The 21,985-nt window shown below is 38.5% G+C and overlaps 1 protein-coding gene across 1 annotated transcript in view; it reads right to left on the bottom strand.

Annotated features, from left to right (window-relative positions):
• The window catches only part of pcdh15a (protocadherin-related 15a), a 264,071-nt gene that overhangs the window by 171,190 nt on the left and 70,896 nt on the right, over nt 1-21,985 (bottom strand). The window contains exon 3 of the mRNA XM_059358970.1: nt 9,052-9,170. Coding sequence (XP_059214953.1) covers nt 9,052-9,142 — 91 coding nt within the window. The 5' untranslated portion in view covers nt 9,143-9,170. The remainder of the gene's footprint in view (nt 1-9,051; nt 9,171-21,985) is intronic.

Raw genomic sequence — 21,985 nt, 5'->3', positions numbered from 1 at the left:
ATTCAATAGCCTGTGCTTTCCCGTGGCTTCATCTGCAAAAGAACCTTTTTAGCAACCAATAAATCAAACTGTGGCTGCCTGGAAGTGGAGATCTAAAAAAAATCAGACTTTAAAGGAGAACTAACCTAACAAGCACTATGGTCCAGAAGGCTGCACTGTCTCAATCTATCTGGCACGCCTTGCCAACAAGCCGACAAAGGATCAGAGACATCATATCGAGATTACTAAGAAGTGCATATCACTTTACATTTACAGACGGCAGGGAAAAACACGCTACGCTCTCTTGAGATGTGGGCAACCACTCATTGAAAATAATCAAAGATGGAAAGGGAGTAAAAAGAAAAAGATGCAGAGAGATTGAGAAAGGGCAGAAGGAACGAAGAGGAAAGAAGAAGCTAATTTTCTCAGCCTTTAGATGGATGGCAAATGGCCAACTCAACACAAGGTTCATCTCATCGTAAAACATCTCATACTATATGTCCATATGCAACCATAAATGCTTCTGCCCTTTCATATAAATATCAGGCCCTGTGTGGTGATAGGAGAACGTCTAACATAGCCTATGGAAGGCTCCTCCAGCAAGGACAGGAAAATATGGATGAGATCATTTTTCTTCCTTTAGCGACAACGCCAGAGGTCCACCTGAGGGAGAATGTCTGCTGACCTCTGCTTTGACAAGCATCTACTTTAAAAACTTCAAGGTTGGAGGTTAAAGTTATCACTAATCCCGGCGGTGGCAGGCAGCCCAGGACAGGGATGAGTGGCGACAGAGCAAACAGGGACGCCGTTTTAATTTCCCAGTTGGATTGATAGTTTATTTTGCATGGATCCATGTCCAGTGGGGCAGAGGGGCATTCTGGGACAGGTCCAGTAAGGCCTGGCAAAGGACGGCGAGACAGACAAAGGGCAGCTGTCCCGTCACACACATTGCCAGGTAATGGCTGCTCATGGGCAGACAGCAGGTCAAAACAGATGAGCGGTCTGTGTTGTAGCAAGGGGGGTTGGGGCCAGTTGTCCACAGGGGTTGGCTGTCAGAGCTGTGCGTTACAGCTCACATCATACAGTGGAGGGCCCTTCTTGTTTTGACTCTTCTTGACACTGGTCATTTCTTTCTCACATCTCAAAGCCTTGAGTTATTAAGGTCATATTGTGGATTACTTTATGCTTAACCCTTTATCAGGCAAAGAACTATATTTGGTTACTTCAGGTGATATTTTTAGAAAAAAGTTGCAAATTTATTAAAGTGGCAAATATACAAGAAAAAAAGTTGCAGATTTACGAGATTTAATGTGGCAAATCTGCATGAAAAAAGTCGCAGATTTACGAGAAAAAGGTGGGAAAAAAATCAACTTTTTTCTCCCAGATTCACCACTTTAAATCTCATAAATCTGCACATTTTTTTCCCGTAGATTTGCCACTTTAATCTCGTAAACTTTTTTCTCAAAATATTATTTTCATATGTTTTCTGGCAGTATGTAATATCCTCCAATATTCTCTAGGGTTGAAATTTGGAATTTGCAAGTATTTCAATGAGGTGAAGTGGTGAATCTGGGAGAAAAGAGTCGCTTTTTTCCCACTTTTTTCTCGTAAATCTGCAACTTTTTTTGCACAGATTTGCCACTTTAACCTAGTAAATTTGCAACTTTTTTCTCGAAATATTACCTTAAGTTACCAAATATAGTTATTTGCCTGATAAAGGGTTAAAACTTCATGTTTCTGTAATACATTTTAATTAGATATGTGAAACTATTAACACAAACTTACAAAACCCAACAGCAAACTAGAATTTCTGCTTCACTCTTGTACGCCTCCGCCAACCATTCAAGTTGCACACTTTATCCATGTCTATTCAGACTCATTTATAGCCATGACAGTAAAACATTTTTTTTTAAATCATAGAACTATGAATGTTGCTGCAAAGGAAATAGAAATTCTAAAACTGTCATAATCATCTTCAACCCAGCAGCACAGAAGATCTACACAATCAGAACAACATCAAGGTGGGCACTTACTGAGTCCATATCTGACAAAATGTAAAATAAAGTCACAAATCTCCCCTTCTGTTCTGACATTGAATAATATCCAGAAAGGTGTTTTTGCAAAGCATGATGTCTCAGTGAATATTTTGACCTTTTGAAATTAATATGCCACCACTTCTTAATTTTAACTGATTAGACATTTGTGTAAAATCTTGTTATACTGAGGGTATGAGTTCTTGAGTTAAGGCCAAAAATGTGTGCTGTGGTCACAGTGACCTTTGACCTTTGGCCAACAAAATGTAATCATTTCATGGTTGAGTCCAAGTGGACTTTTGTACCAAAATTGAATCAATTCCCTCTGGGTGTTCCTCAGATATTGCGTTTCACGAGAATGGGATGAGCTTATAGAAGGACAGACAACTTGACTAAATAATAAAACAGGTCACATGGCTTATTAGTGGTCTTATTATTTGCACCTATTTGCAACACTAGAATTGGCTGGCTGAACAACAAGTTGTTTGGATTGTGTAACCCTTTTTTTTGGTGAAAAAAACATTTATTCTTTACACGCTTGAACAGCAGAATGCATTTCCAAATGTGCCAAGCAACGGAAGCCAAGTATCTGAATCTAACATTTATTTGTTTTCTTTATGGTGAAGGGAGTGTTGCAGCTTTGATCTCATGCCATTGCACTTCCCCAAGACAACAGATCTGACGCAACTCCAAACCAACAAGGACCACAGCAGCTAACAATCCAAGAATCCAAACCCAACTCAAAACAATATTTGTGGATCTGTGAGTCAGTTCTGTTTTGTAAACAACCAAAGCTCTTGCAGCACTTTCCCTCTTACTGTACATGTAGACATTCAGCCATTCACCATTCCCTTACTGGAGAGAGAAAATCAGCTAAATCAATGCTGTGTGCTTCTTCTTGCAGTGCGTCTATGTTTGGCACAAGGAAAGCAATCACTGCCTCTGTCTCTCTCCATCGCTTTCTCTCCAAATCTCTTCCTCTCTCCTAACAAATCATTAGAAGTATGTGTCCTCTCTCTCTGTGGGGCTTCTGGCTGTAATTGTGAACGTGTACTTATTTTTTAGGGTCAGTCCATGTCAGTACAAAACAGCAGACATGCAGTGAAGGAATAATAAGTGTGTGTAACTTCACTGTAACAGTGATAAAGAATGTCAGAGATGGAGGCTGAAATTAATTCCTGCAGCATCATGTAAATCATTAGTGGCTGATAATGCAAGAGAGAAGGGGATTACTTTACTGAAGTGTAATCCCTCTGCAGAGGCTTCTGCTCCTACTCTTCTTCAGACTCCCCCCTCATTGCTGCCTATCACTGTGAGGTTAACCACACAGGCAGGAGGGCAAAGGTTGCAATCACACCTCCAGTGAACAGTCCATGCTCCTGTACAGAGCCCGAGGCTGCGCCTGTCGGTACAGACCCCAGGCAGCACAGGGGCCATTCTCACCAAGAGCGCCCCAACTCTCCTCTCGTGCTGCCCGGAGCCTGATTACAGTCTACTGGCGGACAGATTAAATCCCCTTCCCCCTGTCACTCTGCTGCTCCCCCACTCCACAGGCTTCTGCTGCAGCCAGACACAGTCTGCACATCTGGCCCCTAATCAGACAATCCCAAAAATAGACAAACAATTGTGGGTCAGAATGGATGTGCAAATGGGAGGAGAGGGAGGACAGGCAGGGAGATAGGAATAGTGTCAGAGAGGAAGGTAGGTTGATGGCAGAAGTGACTACAGGCATATTAACTAATCCTCACCTCACACTCACACACGCACACACACACACACACACACACACACACACACACACACAAATGTGCCTGTGCGTACATACATTTGTCCTACATCTGGCTTAGCGGTGGAGGGATTTAGAGGTATGGTTAGTGTGCATCTGTCGGCTTTACTCTGGATTTAAGTTCGTCCTGTTATTACTATATGTTGAACTGCTAGACTCCACTCACGCAAAGGGAAGATCGATGGACACACATGAGGGTCGCAGCAGACTTTGCATGCACGTGTACTGACAAAAATTAATCTCTGTTGAGAGAAACTACAGTACAGCGAAGTTGCAGTCAGGTGCTTTGGGGTAAGAGGCAGAACATAAAAGCACGGCATACAGAAGGGAGGATTATTAATGAAATATGAAAGCAGCAAAGGTGCTAAGTAAAGGAATTAAGGGACATAATACTGAGTGAACGTGGGAGGAGAAATAGAGGAGAGGAACAGACAAACAGAAAGAGGACAGTCCTTGAATTTTCCTAATGGCTGCAATTAGTTGACACGTACCGTACATTATTGTTTTTATTATGTTCTTTTTCTTGTTGAATGAGCTATTAATCAGTCATTACTGGACACTGACGCACATAAGTATTCATAAATACACTTTTGTCTTTAATAAAGAATATATTTCATTCATCTGAGGGGGATAATACCACGCTTCTTTCAATTAAATCACTTAATTGATTAGTTGAAGAAATCCTAATGTTCTTCAAGGTCAGCCCTATTCTCTCACATTGTGTCCACACTCACATTAATTAGAAGCCTGAGTTTCATAATGTCTTCCTGCTAATTTAATAAGGACTTGAGAAGACACTGTGACATCGCTGGAATTTGCTGTACGCGTCGCTCCGCAGCTCAAATGCCATCAAAAAATGTCTTGTTGCTATTTTTATTTGATAGACAGACAACAAACCAGTTGACAGAGCCAAAAGCCAAGGGCGCCTCGAGGTGGGCAGAGCAGGGAGATTTATGAGGGAGAAGATGAGGAATGTGGTGAAAATCCCCACTCAAACCAAGTTCATCCCCAGGTGACACCGACCAGTGAGGAGACAGTGTCCACAGTCGCCCTCACCCTTCACTCTGATGTGCTCAGTCTCACCCTCTGCTCCCTCATTACAACTATGACACTGGGTCATCCTCTGGCAGACTGTGATCCAATCAGAGCTCATCTGCATGCAGGGTAACCATCACTAATTCCAAGCTGCCCCTCATTTGTAATTATTTCTGCCAGCAACCAGTCAAATTACAGGCTGCAGCCACATCTACAATCAGCAGAATGAAACACACCCTTAACGACGCAGCCACAGGACAAAATCAGGACAGTTTTAAATCATCAGTGCAGAAACTATTTGATGTTATACATCAATAATCCATGGGGGCAGACAGTAAATGTAGCGTTTTATGGAAAAGCATTGAACTGTCTCAAGTCACAGAGTTGCTTTTGAAGCCTTATCCAACCAGCATTTGCATCATTTAGGCATGCATATTTAGCTAAAAGAAAACAAGAGAGCTGTGAACAGCAGTTGTAGCCTGAATGTGAATGAGTTTATTGTTTCTTCTGTTTTGGAGGACAGCCTGAAGTTTAAAAGCCAAAACCAATTCAACTGCATAGAATTTACAACTATGGATGGACGATGGGGGATATTTTTTCAGCCCAAACTGGTAACCGATAATTACCTGCATCTCACAGCGAGAGATAACCAATAATTTCACCTTTTATATTTGAAAAAGAAGTTAAAAACCTGTGATTTATGCACACCTGAAGGTAAGAAAGGCTAAGATGCAGTGAACAAATAATGGTGATTTATATTTAGCAGCTCTGAACTTACCAAATGTAACGAGTGTTAACACAACAACAGTTCCGTCTCTTCAAATATTCCTTCTTTTTTCTGAGTAAAGTACATTAAAAAAGTACAAACTTTGACTTTTTCTGAGCATTTTGCCAAAGACTTCAAATTAAACACACTGACATCATCAGCTTTTATAGAACCGAGCCAACGGCTGCATAATCTGCAGATAAAACCAAATGAAAAAAAGCATTAGGTAGACAGTTATGCTTAATAAAGAAATAGAAAAGGGTTAGGGGGCAGCTATGCTAAGTCAATAAAAGCAATTCAGCTCTGTATTATCAGCTCTATTGATCGGCTGTAATTTAATAATGGGATAATTTATTGGCTGGTATATACTGTGCATCCCTAACACCTATATATTAATAATAAATATTTCTTAAAAAATGTAATGCTGCCAAGATTACATTCTGTATTAACATAATTGGTAAATATTGACACTGAATGTAGAACCACTTCTTTTCACAGTGTCCACTTGTAGCAACTAAACGATCTATTTAAATGGTCAGGTTTACACAACATTTGGTTGAGGTTACGTCTGGTTATGAAGTGATGGATTAATACTGATAAAGTCTGACTGACCTGAATCATGAGACAAACATGGTCACAAATGGATTACTGAGCAGGCCTTTCTGGGTATAAACTCAGGGGCCCAAATGTTGGAGCCCCCTTGGCCTTTACTGACAAAATGTCACTCAGAGACATGTATGAATCTGAAAGAGGCTCAAAGAAAACCACAAAGAAACAAAAAAACACAAAGAGACAAAAATACCAAAACAAGATGTGAAACAACTACAAAGAGACAAAATTAACCAAAACAACTACACAAAAGATATAAAACAGCTACAAAGAGACAAAAAGACAAATAGACAAAAAAAAAAAAAATACAAAAAGATGTGGACATGGTTACCCTTGGCCAAAGTGCTTTTGTTGCCTAAGCACATGCTGAAATCACACTGACTGACCTCCTCCCTATGACTAATTAGAGCTACGTAAATATAGCTGTTCTTATAGAAAAACATTGCTAGGGAACAAACAAAGCACATACTTTTCCCCTTAAATTGCAAAGCTATTTAGCCATGTATAAATAGAATTTTGAGGGGACAGAGTTGAATTTAAACACTGAGGAGGAAATAAGGAGGCAATTCAGGCCTTTTTACCTGCATAACAGACTCTGGAAATGTTAGAAATGTAAACTGAAGTAATATTTTGTCCTTTATGTCAAGCACCATATAAAGCTTTGATGCATAAAATGAATAATACCTTTGTATGGTAATACCTTCATAAACTGTTACCCATAAACTCTCATTCCACAAGGCCTTTCTTGAGTCCCACAGCTGTTGTGTTTTGGGTCAATGGCTTGCTCACTCCACACAACAACACTTATTGCGGTCAGAGCCTGGGAGGGAGACTTCATCCAAAAAGCAAACCACAAGGCACTCGTTCACCTTCAGAGGATCAGCCAGTCAGAGTCAATCCTCCACTAAAATGATATCATATCATACAAACCCATGAAGCGAACCTTTCTTAATTCAAATGACAGTAAGCAGATATTATACTCTTATCTAAAAATGCTTTAACATTAGTGAGGTTGTCAAGGAAGGCTGGGAAGCAGGAAAGGGATGAAAAGAAAGAAGGAAACGGGGTTGGGATCTTAAAATTGACCTGAATTATGTGCAGTATTGCCACACAGGAGGGAATTAAAGCATGTCTATGTGCATGTGCAGCTTCCCCTCAGCGCCGTCTTTAAAGACCTGCCAATCTTATACAGCTGAAATTCACTTTTAACTGGCATCTGCTACAAAGTCAGTCAGTGAGTGAGTTGAGACTATAAATGCTAAGATTCCCTCGGTAATGTGGCGACTTAAACATGAAAGTACAAGGAGAATCCTCTTAGCACGATCAGTGAACTGTGTAGGAAGAAAGATGGATTTACACCCTCTCTTAACAAATGTCTTTAAAAAAAGAAATTATGTTAATTTAAAGAGAGGATAATAAGAATACTGTGACAGCTAAATTATTTGTACTGAAAAATTATGCACGGCATTGAGAGTGTACCTGAGAGCAACGTCTCTGTGGTCCTCTATTTAATGAAATCAAACTTTTCTTGAACTCTCATAAAAGTTTGACAATTATGTACCGACTTCAACAAAACGTATAATTTCTATTGCAGAAGGCACATACTTTGAAAAACACTCATCCTTACTCGGGCTATACAATTAATCTGAATTTTATCATATCCCAGAGGGTAGAAGATCTGTTAAAGGCTACATATGTGTGAAAATACATCCCGAATTAATTATTGTGGTGCTGCAGATATCAAAAATTGGAAGAACAATTATCTCTTGTTTGGAAGAGATATTTGCAAGAAACCACGACAGCATTAGGGCCATAGGTTAAAAAAATATTGATACTAAAAATTACTACAGAGCCGGGAGAGGAAAGAAATATTCTCCAAGATTAAAGTGGTAAATCTATGAGAAAAAAATCACTAATTTCTAGAATAAAAAAACTTGAATATTGTTTGAAGTAATAAAATAAAAAACTAACAATTGCGAAATGTTTTCTTTTGTTTTGATGATGATGATTTTATAGTCTTACAGAATACTTTCAATAACACTCATAACATTTTTTTTCATCATAATTCCCCTTTTCCCGGCTCCATTTTTATTTTATTTTTACCCAAAATGGCTGTTGTAAAAATTAAAAATGTTTTTTCATGGTGATTTTTTTAAATATAATTTTACAATGAAAGTGAGAATAATGGCGGAAAAACATTAATTTCCTCTATTATTGTGACTCATATTACAATTGAAATATAAGCCAAAGTAATGTAAAGTTGGATATTTTTCCTAGATGTTCAATCCTAAACCTTCTTATACATAAACATGTTTTAATATTTCCAATAAAAGATTGTCACAGTTAAGGGGATGGCAGGACTATATGAACCATAAATATTCATTATATGACTTTTCAGACATCGTTCAGCAACGCTTGGAAACTCTTTGCAGACCAACAATGAGAACTGAGAATAAATATGAACTTAAGATAACCATATCTTAAATATATATATATATATATATATATATATATATATATATATATATATATATATATATATATATATATATATATATATGACATTTGAGCTTGAAAACAATTTTCAAACATTTCAAAATGAGTTTAATTGCCAGACCGTTTCGTTTTGTGAAATTGTGGTCCACAGCTCAGTTTGGCACATCATCTATCAGTAACAACAGTGTTATGCTGCTGTACAAAGGCTTTTACACCATACTGGTCCTCTGACAGTGAAAAGAAACATTGCCTTTTGCACATTACACATTTCCTCTTGGCAGTGCAGCTACAGTGAACAGAAAAAGGGGAGGCCTGAGGGTGCTGGCCTCTGTGCTGGCTGCACATACCTTCTGTGTCCTGGCCCCAGCTGTGGGTTAGCAACGAGAGGATTGCCATTCCTGTCCCCAGCCATCTGACGAGCCACCACCCCCGTCGCATCTTCTGTCAAGCCTTATTGCCTGCCCACCTGGACAAAAAAATGGGAGAGAGGGTTTTTCATTCATGTCCCAGCAAAACTCACGCACACACAGCTGTGACCACACACACACACACACACACGCGCGCACGCACACACACACGCACACGCACATCTACCTACAGCATAATCATTAGGTTAATATTTTCAAATACACTAATCTCCCAATCCAGTTTTTGCTTACAGTAAATAACATAATCCACTGGATTATCTGAATCAATCAGAATGTATGTAGTTCTGGATTACTCCAAAAATTGATCTATTAAACATGCAGATTTAAATGGAATAACAGACATTATTTGATTTTTTTTGTCTCTTGGGCTAGGCAGTATATTGAAATGTCACAGATATCAAAGTACTATATCTCTGATGTTTAATTTGCTTAAAGTCCCCTTCTAGACAAGTTGTAAGTATGTTAAAATAAATAAATAAATATGTTAAAATACTCTACTATAATTCATATTTCTTATTTCGCCCCGGCCCGACCACCACCACAGCTCAAACTAGGTTGTAGTGTGTCGTTTGAGAACAATTTGTTCACTTTGAATTAATCTTTATATGTCTGGGAAGTAATGAGTAGTCACACAGTACGTTCTTTTATCACATGGCAGCTGCATAAGCTCGGTCAGGACAGGAAACATTAGAATAAATTATTAGTTTACAACCCAACTATGCATCCTCAAGTTTGAGTCTCTTGTTCTTTTGTTACGTGACAGCTACCTAGTCACTGCAGAGGAGCTTAATGACTCGTTCACAATGCAAAACAATGCTGTGCCGATCAGCATCCCAGTGGTCCCAGTGCTGTCTCTGCGTCTTTGCACCTCTCTGGTTTTCACATGGTTGAATTGGTTGTGACACCTGTGTATTATACTTTGTCAACTGAAGCGAACCATGTTGCCTTCAGTGTTGGAGAACCTCGCTCTTTTTTCACATCGCTCAAGAGGGCTACATCGCCACACTAGTTAAAATAAACAAAAGAGTCAGTGATCCGAGTCAGTAAAAACACTCCAACTTCCCATCACTACTAGGTTGACAGGTAAAAGAGCAGTGCGACCCAGCCTTGGCTCAGGTCATCTGGTCAGTTAGAGGAAAACATCAGAGATTCACTCAGATTAGAAGTCTATGAGTGGCACAGGGATGGTGGTTGTAAAACATACAGAAACATCTGCTACAATCCTACAATGTGTTTTTGCTCTCTTTACATACACGTCCACTCTGCCCTAGAGAGTTCAGGTTTCCTTCACAGCTTTCAAAGTTGTGATGTACCCTAATCTAGCTTGCCATGCATACGTTTGAATATTAGATTGTGTAAGTGCGTAGGTGACATATCCCCCTTTAGTGAAGGGATGTGAAACACCACAGTATAGTCAAGGTCAGACATTTGATGGGACAAAAATATAACAAAAAAGACATTTTTGAGTAGAGGAGGACAATACAGATACTGTGAACTAGGGACGGTTATCATACTGTGAAATCTTGCAGCCCTAATATGGGTAGAAACAAACATTCTTTAATATACTGAGAATAATGGATTGTGCTGGAAAAGCTTCTCTGAAAGTTTTATCTTAACTACCTCTGACTAATGGAATCCACTTTAACCACAATCAATTTACACTGACCCCAGTCTCCATTTCTCAAACTGCGCTTCAATTTTTTAAAATACCTATCGAAGTCTACAGGGGGGCGAATATTTTCCACACGCAAGACGAAATACACTTCAAGCTACATTTAATGGCACAAACAAAACATCCTCGTCACAAGTTATAACCCTGTATCAACAAAATCACAAACTGCCAGAGCTGAAGAATCAGTCAGAGCAAGCTGCAGCACAGACCTTTTGTCAGCTCCGTACATTACGATGGTGCTTGAGTCAAACCAACAGAGAGGATTTACAGTAAATACACCTATTCACGCAGCGCTTGCTGATTGTATGTTGAGCCTTGTCGTGCTGCGTACACACAAATCCATAGTACTCAGCCTCCACTCGGAGCTAGAGGAAAGCAAATGTCAGTCTGTGGAATAGAGGGGTGTTTTTAGCTTCTGTCTGTCTGAGCTATTTGATGTCACACCTTCCTCACAAGGCTTATTCTCAGAGCAGGCGATAAGCTGTGAAATCAGCTTTCATAGCATATGCTAAAGGGACGAGAGGGGACTCACAAGCGTCAACACTATCATATCAAAGCGTCTTTGACAAAATCAAAATCTGACTCATTCCATCAGCACTTCTTCATTTGCCAGGATGATTCCCCTCTCTTTCACACACATTGTACAGTATGTATTTACAAATCTGCGATGACGTACACCCAGACAAATTCTATGCCGCCGAACCCAACGCACCCAAACAGCAGACATCTTGCATGAACAGTCCGCGGACAGCAGGAGACAGCTGTGTTCTCCTCTCTTACAGTGCAACAGGAACGATTTCACACTGGTTTCCTATTCTCTCACTGCCTTCTCATCTCTCTGTCTCCCAGTGGTGTTCCCTTTTGAAGCAGATTTGATTTCCCACATTCGTACATCTATCTTTCTTAAGAGGGCTGAGTAAGATTGCTTTGATCCCTTTCATATGAGAAAACTCAGACCTGCACAGCCAGCCACCCTGAAGAGGGAAGTCATTTCTTTCCAATGCTTCCTCCAAATCTTCTCTTGGTTGACATGGGAACGCTGGGGCTCATTTACATAGGCTAACAATGATGTTCCTTCAAACTTAATGAACAGGGAAACTGAAGAGATAGCTGAAAGAAAAATGGCTCCAATACTCTGTGGCCAATGCAGTCCTATCATATCTGCCTGCATCATGAACAGATATCTGTATTTTCAAAAATACAATGTTTTCATGAAGCGCAACTGCTCGATTCCAATCTGCTCGACCTAAATGCATGTCATGTAACCACATATCTAACTACAACTCCCTCTTATTTAAGTGGCTCTGCCTAATAAAGGTGCTTTTCTATACGTTTGCACAGTATTTATTCCATCATATCTCTTTTGTGATGAAGAAAAGTCATTAACTTTTGAAGCAGGGGGTGGATAAGAAAGAGGAGACAGTGTTTAAGGAAACGTGAATGAAGCAATCAAAGTTATGGATTTCACTGAGTCAAGACGCAGTTCTTTATCCCCTAAGTGCAGGGGTTTTGCGCTCCCTAAAAGAAAAGAAAAAAATAGCTTGTCTCTGTCTTTCTTCCCTTGTCTGTGTTTCTTCGATCGCCTCTCATCCGGCATCGAGTTCTTTTCTCCACCTCTTCCTGTTCATGCGTTTGGTGTTGACAGACTGTCAGACATGTCTCGATAACGGGAAATCACAACTTTTATTAACTCTTAGAGGCCAAACACATCCTCAACAGCAGTAAACATACTGCGATTAATAGCTCTGTATTTAGAAGTAGATTTAATAAAATATCTTATTATTAAATTAACGGCAAAGTCACAATTTACACCAAATAAACATGCTGGAACTAGGACTGGGCATATGTGACAATATACTCAAAAATATATGAAAATGTTATTGTTTATTTCTATATCGTTTCTATCACAATGTTGAAAGTCCAGCAGGTGAACTGCATATATGGCAACATTTAAGTCATTTGGCCGACCCTGTACAATCTGATCCTTGAATGTGGGAGTGAAGATGAAGTGAAACAAATGTCCATATACTTCTTCCCAAGTGGCCATAAGGGTTACCAATATTAGGGAAAAATGGGGGCTCCACATGCTATACATAATAAACCATTTACAGTTTTTACAACTTGTACAATCCCTTTCTTGTCCTCTCCTCTCTGCTCTATGTAAACACCCTGCAGTTCAGTCAAAGTTTCGCAAATTTTTTGTTAGTCTCAATACCCCTTTTTTGACCACACAAACCTAGCTCCTGGGCTGGTGCTGGTTCACAGTTGCAAAAACAGTGTACTTGCGAACCGTCTCAGAACCGTTTTTCCACAGGCTCGAGAGCCATATCATTACGTCACTGTATGTGTCTGGAAGCGTCTCCGCTCTCCGCGACTATAATAACTGACTACATCGTCTCTTTACAAATGTTGTTAAAAAATTAGACTTAGACTTTGCGGTACGCTAACTCTAGCCCTTATCAATCACATTGCAGTTAAAATAAAAAGTTTTAGCTGGTGTTGTTGAACACAATAATCCCGCCCCCAGCGCCTGATGTAAGTGGTTCGTGGTTCAAGACCAGCAAAGAGTTGGTGCCACTCTGGAACCAGTTTTCCTGGCAGAGAGCAGGTTCCTTGGCAGTCAAAAACAAGAAACTGGTTTGAGATTTTTGCTTTGAGCAGTTTTGTTAAAAGTTGACAAAACATTAGTCTTTTTCAGTTTCAATTAGGGAAGATTTGAGAAAACAACTCAAGGTAGAGTAAGTCCAATTCAGTGGGCTTATTAAAGAAAGTGTTGGTTTTTTTTAGGTGTTGTTAAGGTTACCGTGTGTGTCATTGCATCAGAGGGTGCATCTGAAAAGCAGAGCATCGCCAGTGAGGTTTCATCTCCTTTCACCGTCTCTGCTAATTGGAGTGCTATTGTAATCTCTAAGGTGAAAAGAGCTTTGACTGACGATGCTGAATGAGGAAAAGAAGAAATAATTAACCCTTTTAAACTTTTTCAGTTTCAAGTTTCAAATTTGTAAAAGTTCATTTTGAGTTATGTTTTCAATTAACAGACATTCTGAATCCACATTGACAGAATAATTAAACCCATTTGCACTTACAAATAAAACAAGAACTTGCACACAGTAGAGACATTTTCTCAGAAAACTACTAATGGGCAAATAAAGTGTACTCTGCACAGCTCGAGCGTACATAATGAGCAGCAAAATGTTTCTTTCATGTGTAGACTGTATGATACTTGGTGGTGCTGCTTTGTCCCTGTGAATTGTTTTGTCTTTTTTATGTCATGTTATGTTAGTTGTAAAAAATGCAGAACTGAGATGGTGGCTACTCAAGCAGTAACATCAACTCGCTGTTTTTCAGATGCTGAGTGGAGGTGTGGATGCCACTTCTCTTTGATCGCTGACGGTGGAGGATTTTTGCGTGGTACCCACAATTGCGGCTTGAGTATGTAACAGCACAGTCAACCGCTGTAGCAGAGGAAATGGACTAGAGTCAAAAAAATTCACTGATATAATCTGACTCGTGTACCACTGCAACAATCTCTTATCTTGACATTTTTCACGACAGTCTGTAGTGTCTGTAGTCTCAATACCATTATATTAACAGGGGTGTTTATTAATAAATATACATCATGATGCATGTGAATGTTGACAAAAAAAAATCACAACTGATGCTTCAAAAAAAGAATGTGTTTTACTGTTATGCATGCCATGATGAGTGTTAATGTGAATGTGTTGAAAAAAACCCTCACAGTTTTCCACAGCTATTGCTTTGGACGTCAGAGATTTGTAGAATAATCTCATAAAAAAAATTGTATCAACACGGTAATATTCTGATGAAAGTCATAATATAATTCCCACTAATAAGAATGATAAAACATATAAAATAATAATAAATTACATTTTCACAAATGAACAAGTGCCTAATTGTGTCCTAATAGTCTGATTGTTAAGGTGCATTTCCAACCAGGGGGGCTATGTTGTCCGTCTCTATATTGTTCTATCCAAAGGACGTTGAAAATTTTTCTTCCAGCCTTTCCAATGTGAGAATTTCTAAATGTAACGTCCTTGGGTTTTGGACTGTTGGTCGGACAAAATAAGACATTCAAAGTTGTCACCTTGGACTCCATAAAGCTCTGGGAAAAATTGTATAAACACATAATGGACTTATTAATCATAATGAAAGTGAAAATGATAGTGAATTGCAGCCCTAGAAAGCAATAGCATAATGTATTGTGAAATATGCCAGCTCTGAGTAAGTTCTTTGTCCACAGAGGTTGGAGTGTGTGTAACCAGTGTTAATGTGGAGACAATACACTCGCAGGCGTACTCGCAAAGAATGGATTGTAGCTGCTGATAACACAATGAATTGTGCATCACTTGCAACTGCTATCTGCCCCGTCTCAAGGTCATATTCACAAAAGATATTGCACTAATGATATTACAGCATTAACAGCTGAGAAGGTTTAACAGCTGAAAGCAGTTGGCCCTGTTTTTGTGTCTGATTGTAATTAGCCATGTGGTAAAGTATAAATGAACACAATAGACTGAGCAATGACAGAGAGAAAAAGAAAAATTACATTTTTTAGACAGTGATGTATACCAAGGTTACCCAACTCCAGTGATCTACACCCAGCCATTATAAATTCGCTTCAGTTACCACTAACTCTCTAAAGACGCAAATCATTTCACTGTAACTGCGTGAGGCTAATAGCTCTGATCTTTTTTGTTTTTGCAATAAGGCTAATTTGCATATAAAGGGGGCAATTTTGCGGTAAATGTCTGCATAATACCCAATTTAAATACATAACAATTGTGCAGGAGCACCGCTATTTGATGTTAGAGTGCTTTTAGAATTATATTGTTTCTTTTTGTCCTATTTGTGCAGGTTTAGAGGCCGCAAAAGCCGTGCAATCCTTCTGTGAATTCACCTGTGAATTTATTCAATGCACCTTGCTAAACATTTGCATTTAATAAAAAAGTTACAATAGACTTTACCTTCAGGAAGGTTGTAATGATGAGCTTTTGTTAAAACAATTTTAGAAAGATATAAATACAGTGGAAAAAATAAAAGAAAGAGATCTCAACCAAGTCATGGAGATAGAAAATCATGTGTTTTTACAGTCATAGGCTTTAATTAAATCGTTGCTATAGCTACACAGTTTTACTTTCCCTTGTTCTCCAAAATTATAATTCTATACTTTGAAACAACAAGTCTCATGGTTCTCAAATGAGCTTCATATTTAGGAAACAGTAAGCTTGTCTGGTTCGTGGAAAGCAGTTGGAGACACCGAAATCCACTGAATCCCCAACTGAGCTGAACATTCAGCAACAAAGTGCCGCATAGAAAACAGTCATTTCTCAAGAGATTTGACATCCTCATCAATCTCATATCAGCGTCCTCCCCTCAGTGCAGGTAATGAAAATTGCAGACTCATCAGTAAGAAAAGCACCAGATTGCATCTTAAGTGGCTCCTCCCCATCCCCATTTACAGTGCGGAGCCATGTCATCCGATTGATCAAGTGATCAAATGAAAAACAAAGCTCTATAAATTATGCAAAGATCCAAGTCATAAAACCTGGAGGATGGCAGCAGCACATGGGCCTATAAATTAGTTATCAGTGGATGCTATTTTACCCACAACGCCAGAGCGCTCACACAAACTGCAACACAAGGAGTATTTGTTTAATCACCATGTTTACAACCTAATTACATGGCAATAAGAATCATAATTGCAGCCGACTGTCCTGTAATATTCATATTTAAAACACCCTGAAGCAAAATACAGTCTTTGTCCTTTTGCATGAGTATGGAGAACAATAAGTTAACCCTTTAGCGGAATGGTGGCCCGCTGGAACTTTTTACCAACTGTTTTCTTTCCTGAAGAAAGACTGTAGTGGGTTTCGTTTTAAACCTACTGGTGAGATACTGGCATCATAGAAAACCAGAAAATTTAATGAATCATGTCATAATATCTTGTCAGAAAGGAGGTGAAATAACGACCTAAAGTTCGGCTAAATTCTAGCAAGGAAAAATCAGACATGGCCATTTTCAAAGGGTCCCTTGACTTCTGAACTCAATTTCTGAATGAAAACGGTTTCAATGGGCACCCACAAGGCTCCCATTTACAGACATGTATGCTTTATGCTGCACCTCGCAGTTTGAGGCAAAAACACACTAATGAATTATTCTGTAGTCATTTCATTTTACTTAATATATTTGATAAAATGTATAAAATATAAATGCGTCTTTGATTTTGAGGCAGTTGTTTAAGCAACTTTAATATAAAGAGATAAAATCTACTTATTTTGATCACATTAAATATAATCTTTATATGTATGTAATTCTAAATCAAGAGAATTTTGAATGAATCCAACACAATAGAATTAGTCTGTTTTTAATTGACAGGCACTTCCTGTTAAGTTGTTATTAACTCAACTTGTAACGTAGTTAGATTTAATTAATAATATTGCGTGCAATCTGTTGCCTCAATTTTATTGAGTAGATATTGTTACCTTTTTTTTTACAGTGCATGCAGCTTTTTTATGCAGTACAGATGTACAGACACCTGTTGTATTTGAATATGTTTGCACACTAGGGTTACTCAATTATATATAATACTCTGTATTCACGTCAGTCCCCATAGTAGCCATTTCATTGTAGTGAGACCGGTTTTGAAACTTGATTTCACAATATAAAATGAGCTGATGTGACCTCTTGAATAATCACAGCCTCATGAACATAACAATAACAAACAAGAGACCTAGAGCATTCAGAGGATGTATGGTAATCGCTGAAAACTGTTGACCTGCTTTTTCCCCCTAAAAATCCCCTGTCCCCATCCCTAATTCTCTATAAAATGGGGCATAATGTTAAATTGTAATGTAAAAAACACTTTCCACAAAGATGAGCAACATCAGTTCGGTTTTTACTACTATTTGCTTGAAAGTGAAAACTAAAACCTTCTATTGCGTGCATGTGTGTGTGTGTGTGTGTGTGTGTAATGGTTCTGACTTTTGCAGAATGCATGCTGGCTGGCTCCAGCTCGGCACTGCTAACACGGCAAATTGACGATTAATGTCAGCTTACTAAGTAACATTTTATGTAAAAATATGTCTCATCACCACGCTTGTCAACCCTCCTGGCATTCCTCAGAGACTTTCAATTTCCACTAACTTCGCAAAGTGTCCACCCATGTTACACTCCTCACATTTTTCTCATTCGCAAATGCCAACATTAAGAAAACACACACAGCTCAGAAGAATTAAAAAAAAAAAATCACATTCTATATATCTGTCAAACAGCTATACAACATGTTCACACTCTTACGTCTTATCTTCCAGGCATCGTGGAACAAATAATTCCTTTTTCTAACAGATGTTTTTTACTTTCTGAAAAACATTTACAGCTTACTGCACACAATACACTGTGTGTCGGTGGAATAAAAGATATGACATTTCTAATCAACACGTGGGGTATATAAAATAGAAAAAAAGTAGAAAGAAAGTAGAAATAACAGTATGGTAACAGAAAACATCTCCTTACTTTGAAATAACAAATTATCTCCTAGAATAAACTTAATATATATGACTACAAAATAACTGTATAAAGCTGTATTCATATCATTTACATCACAAAGAGTACAAAGAAAAAAAGAGTTTTGTGTAGTTCCCCAATGAGGAATAATATCATTTTTTTTAGTCACAAATTCTTAAAAGAACCAAACACATTTTTTTAACATATTATAAAAGGTTTGGGAATTAAGCGTGGTATGTGAGATTGTTTCCGTTTTTATACACGTCATTTATGTAAGGTGTACGATGCCTTAAAATTACAATTACATATATCTGTTAAGTATATACTCAATATCGTATTACATAATAAAACATTATAATCATATTTTCAACACTATCTGATTGCTTCCATCAATTACTCATTTGATCTATGAAATGCCAGAGAATACTGGTGCATTAATCATTCCCAATGTGTTGCTTTTAAACTTTTTTCAGAACAACAGCCACAAAACCAAAGATTTTAGTTTACACGAATTGTACTCACAATAGAGAAGCTGGAACTTGACTTTTTTTTTTTTTGGAATATGGGATCATCAAAAATGACCAAAATGATAAATCAATTATCCAAATAAGAATTGATTCTCTTTCTGTGAAAGAACTAATCAGTAAATTGTTTCAGGTCTAGAGAAATAAAGCAAATAATCACACAATGTAGCACTTCACAACTGGTCTCCGATTCATTCATTCACACACACACTGACAGCAGTGAGCTACCATGCTGGTCTGACCATCGGGAGCAGTTTGGGGTTCAGTTTCTTGCCCAGGGCAGCCACAGCTGCCGTAACTCAGAGCATCGTAAACACAGAGTGGTTCGCTGCTCAATCTGAAATAAGAAGTTATGGTCTTGTAAAAAAAAGAGCCACATAGTGCGTCGGTCATCACAGTAAATGACCAGAGAGTCTGAAGAGGTGATGTCACACGTGCGTAATGTCTTGTTGGGGCCTGTAAGTTAATCTTAACTTGGCAACAGAAAGCAAAATCAAGCATGTCTTTCACAGTAACGTTACACCAGCTGCTCCACTGTACTGTGTAACTCAAAACTAGGAGACCAACTGGATGTATCTTTAAGCAAGGTCATACACAGATACAACCACATGTCCATGTGCACCAAATTGCACAAAAGAAAACAAAATGATTAATAAATAGAGCAAATGTTAAGTTTGGTTGGGTGTAGCAGACCACTGCAGAGCTATTCATTACCTACTGTGAGATGTAATCAGTGGAAGCAAGGGAAGCTAATGACGAGAGTGATTAGCACTGGCTAACAGACTGGCCTGCACATGGCTCACACCCAGCTAGAAATAGCATTCAAATACAAACAGAAAGCAGGCTAAACTTCAAGGCAAGCAGCTGGTGCTAAAGCCTTTTCTTTTTGCTGCTCAGAGACAATTCATTAACTGATTACTGTAAGGTATTTGATCGCTGAGACGAGGAGACTTTGAGAGGACACAGTAACTCATGTTCTGCACTGCTGGACCAGACACTCCCTCCACACTCCCCAACAATTGGTAACCTTATGGGAACTGTTAGGCTCATGTTTAGGTTTTTACTTGTATTTTCTAGAACATGTGTGGTTCCTTTAATGTTCAAAAACAACTTTACTCTTCACATACTGCACATGACAGAGCCCGTCTCTTGAAGATCCCCTTCAGAAAAAAAACAGGTTTGCTTTGATTGGACGTGAGACATTTTTAAGAGGTTTTTTAAACTGGGGAGAACATTTGCAATCAAGATTACAGTATTCCCTAATGTTAGCATGTAGCTACATATAGTGGAGTGACTGTAACAGAAAAAAAATCTCCGATTAGAGTTCCAAGCAAAAACCTGTTTAAATAAAAACTACAATCCCTTTTCCTAAAAGATGTCCATATCATGCTTACAAACACTTTCTGTAATTTAAGTGATGTATTTTTAATTTGTTCTTAAAGTCACATTGAAATGAAAAATGTTTTTCAATATTTTCCATGCCTGATACACACTAATTCCATAATAAATGCCCCAAAATATGTATTTTTATTAATTGTCCGGTAGAAATCTTTGTTTTACTTCCTATGAAACATTGCGTCTTCAAGGGTTTATCCCACAAAAGTGGGTCGAAGTATTGTATTATGGCAAAATCTTCTTTGGCTATAATATCAGTCTGTTTAGGCTTTAATATAGCCTGCCCTGAACTTCCATTAGAGAAGTTAGGGAAGCAAGAAATTAAGTTTTAACCTATTACTCCATAAATGCAGGAAGGAACACAACCAGAAACTGAACTACAGCTTAGCAATGCATAAACATAGTGTCATCTTATAGGACTGCATAATTATGACATGCCACAGTAAAGCTAACCTTTGACCTTTTGGATCAGTCCCTCCTTGAGTCATCTCATGATGTTTATGCCAGATGTAATGAAATACCCTCAAGGTGTTCCTGTGAATTTGCATTTAAGAGAATGTGACAGACAAACAGGCTGTTGCTGATGTGGAGGTATAATAATTAAGCATACAGCATAAAAAAAAAGTGTTTATATGCAGCTGTAACGTTTTGAAAAAGCAAAGACCAGATGATCACAGTGTGATCAAAACAAACCCCTGTGATTGGTCAGACAGCTGACCTATGAATCAAAATAACTTGATTTGATACACCAAAGCAAAGCTATAAATGCAAAGTGTAAATATCACTTCCAATCGAGCTGAATTAATTGCATTACCACGATTGCATGTAAACAACCAGTGGAGCCTTGTCTCTTTCTAATACAATTGCACATGTTGTTTTATCCTGATATTAACGGCTGCATTTATGCAAAAAATACTGTATCTTCTTAAGAACCAAAAGGATTCCATGTTCACAATATTGATGGTATTTGTATTGGGGGGAGTGTGGTTTGGTTATGGGCTGTAATAAACCCTGATTGCATTGCTCTTAAATTTAATTTACTTGTTTGTCCTAAATCACTAACACTGCAGGTGCTCCCCTCTATATGATGATGTAACTGCTATTATGACGAGTGCTTCCTGACTGAGTGCTCATTGTATGCATGTGGCTGTGGGAGAGTGTAGCCCTCAGTGCTAACAGTATTCTCAATGTGCACTTGACACAGAAATGAAAAGCCATTACGCAGTTGATGTTCATTCTGCTTCCCTAATTATATAACTTTTTCTTTTCATCCCACCTCTGTTACCAAGTGTATTTTATCATATTCCCTATGGGGAAGCCTGCTAAGCTGGCTGGTGCAGATTCTAAACGTAGACATAAAAAGGTTGGGGTGTTTAGCCTGGGTATTTCTGCTGGAAACACTGACCCTAATGGGAAAATGTACAAACACCATTATGTGCTTTTGCAGTGCTGCTCGCAGCAAATGAAAGATTTAATGTGGGCCTCAAGTGCTCTCATGATTATTGTGATGGCTGGGATGGTTGGAACATGATAAACCCTGTGCACCTGTTTATGCAATGTACTTTAACAGACAAAAATATGCTTGTTCTTAGTAAAAGAGGGGAAATGAGCCGCCAGTGTTCTAGGTATTCTAGATTAATTTCAGTGAAGACATGATGTCAATAAACAGTATCCAATAATATATCAGAAGGTTGTGTATACTGGTTTGCCTCATGGAGAAACCATCACTCCCTGACTG

Source organism: Centropristis striata, chromosome 20 (assembly GCF_030273125.1).
Source record: "Centropristis striata isolate RG_2023a ecotype Rhode Island chromosome 20, C.striata_1.0, whole genome shotgun sequence".
In the NCBI taxonomy this organism is placed as follows: domain Eukaryota; kingdom Metazoa; phylum Chordata; class Actinopteri; order Perciformes; family Serranidae; genus Centropristis; species Centropristis striata.
The sequence above is the reverse complement of the archived record's forward strand: the minus strand, read 5'-3'. Positions and strand labels throughout refer to the sequence as shown.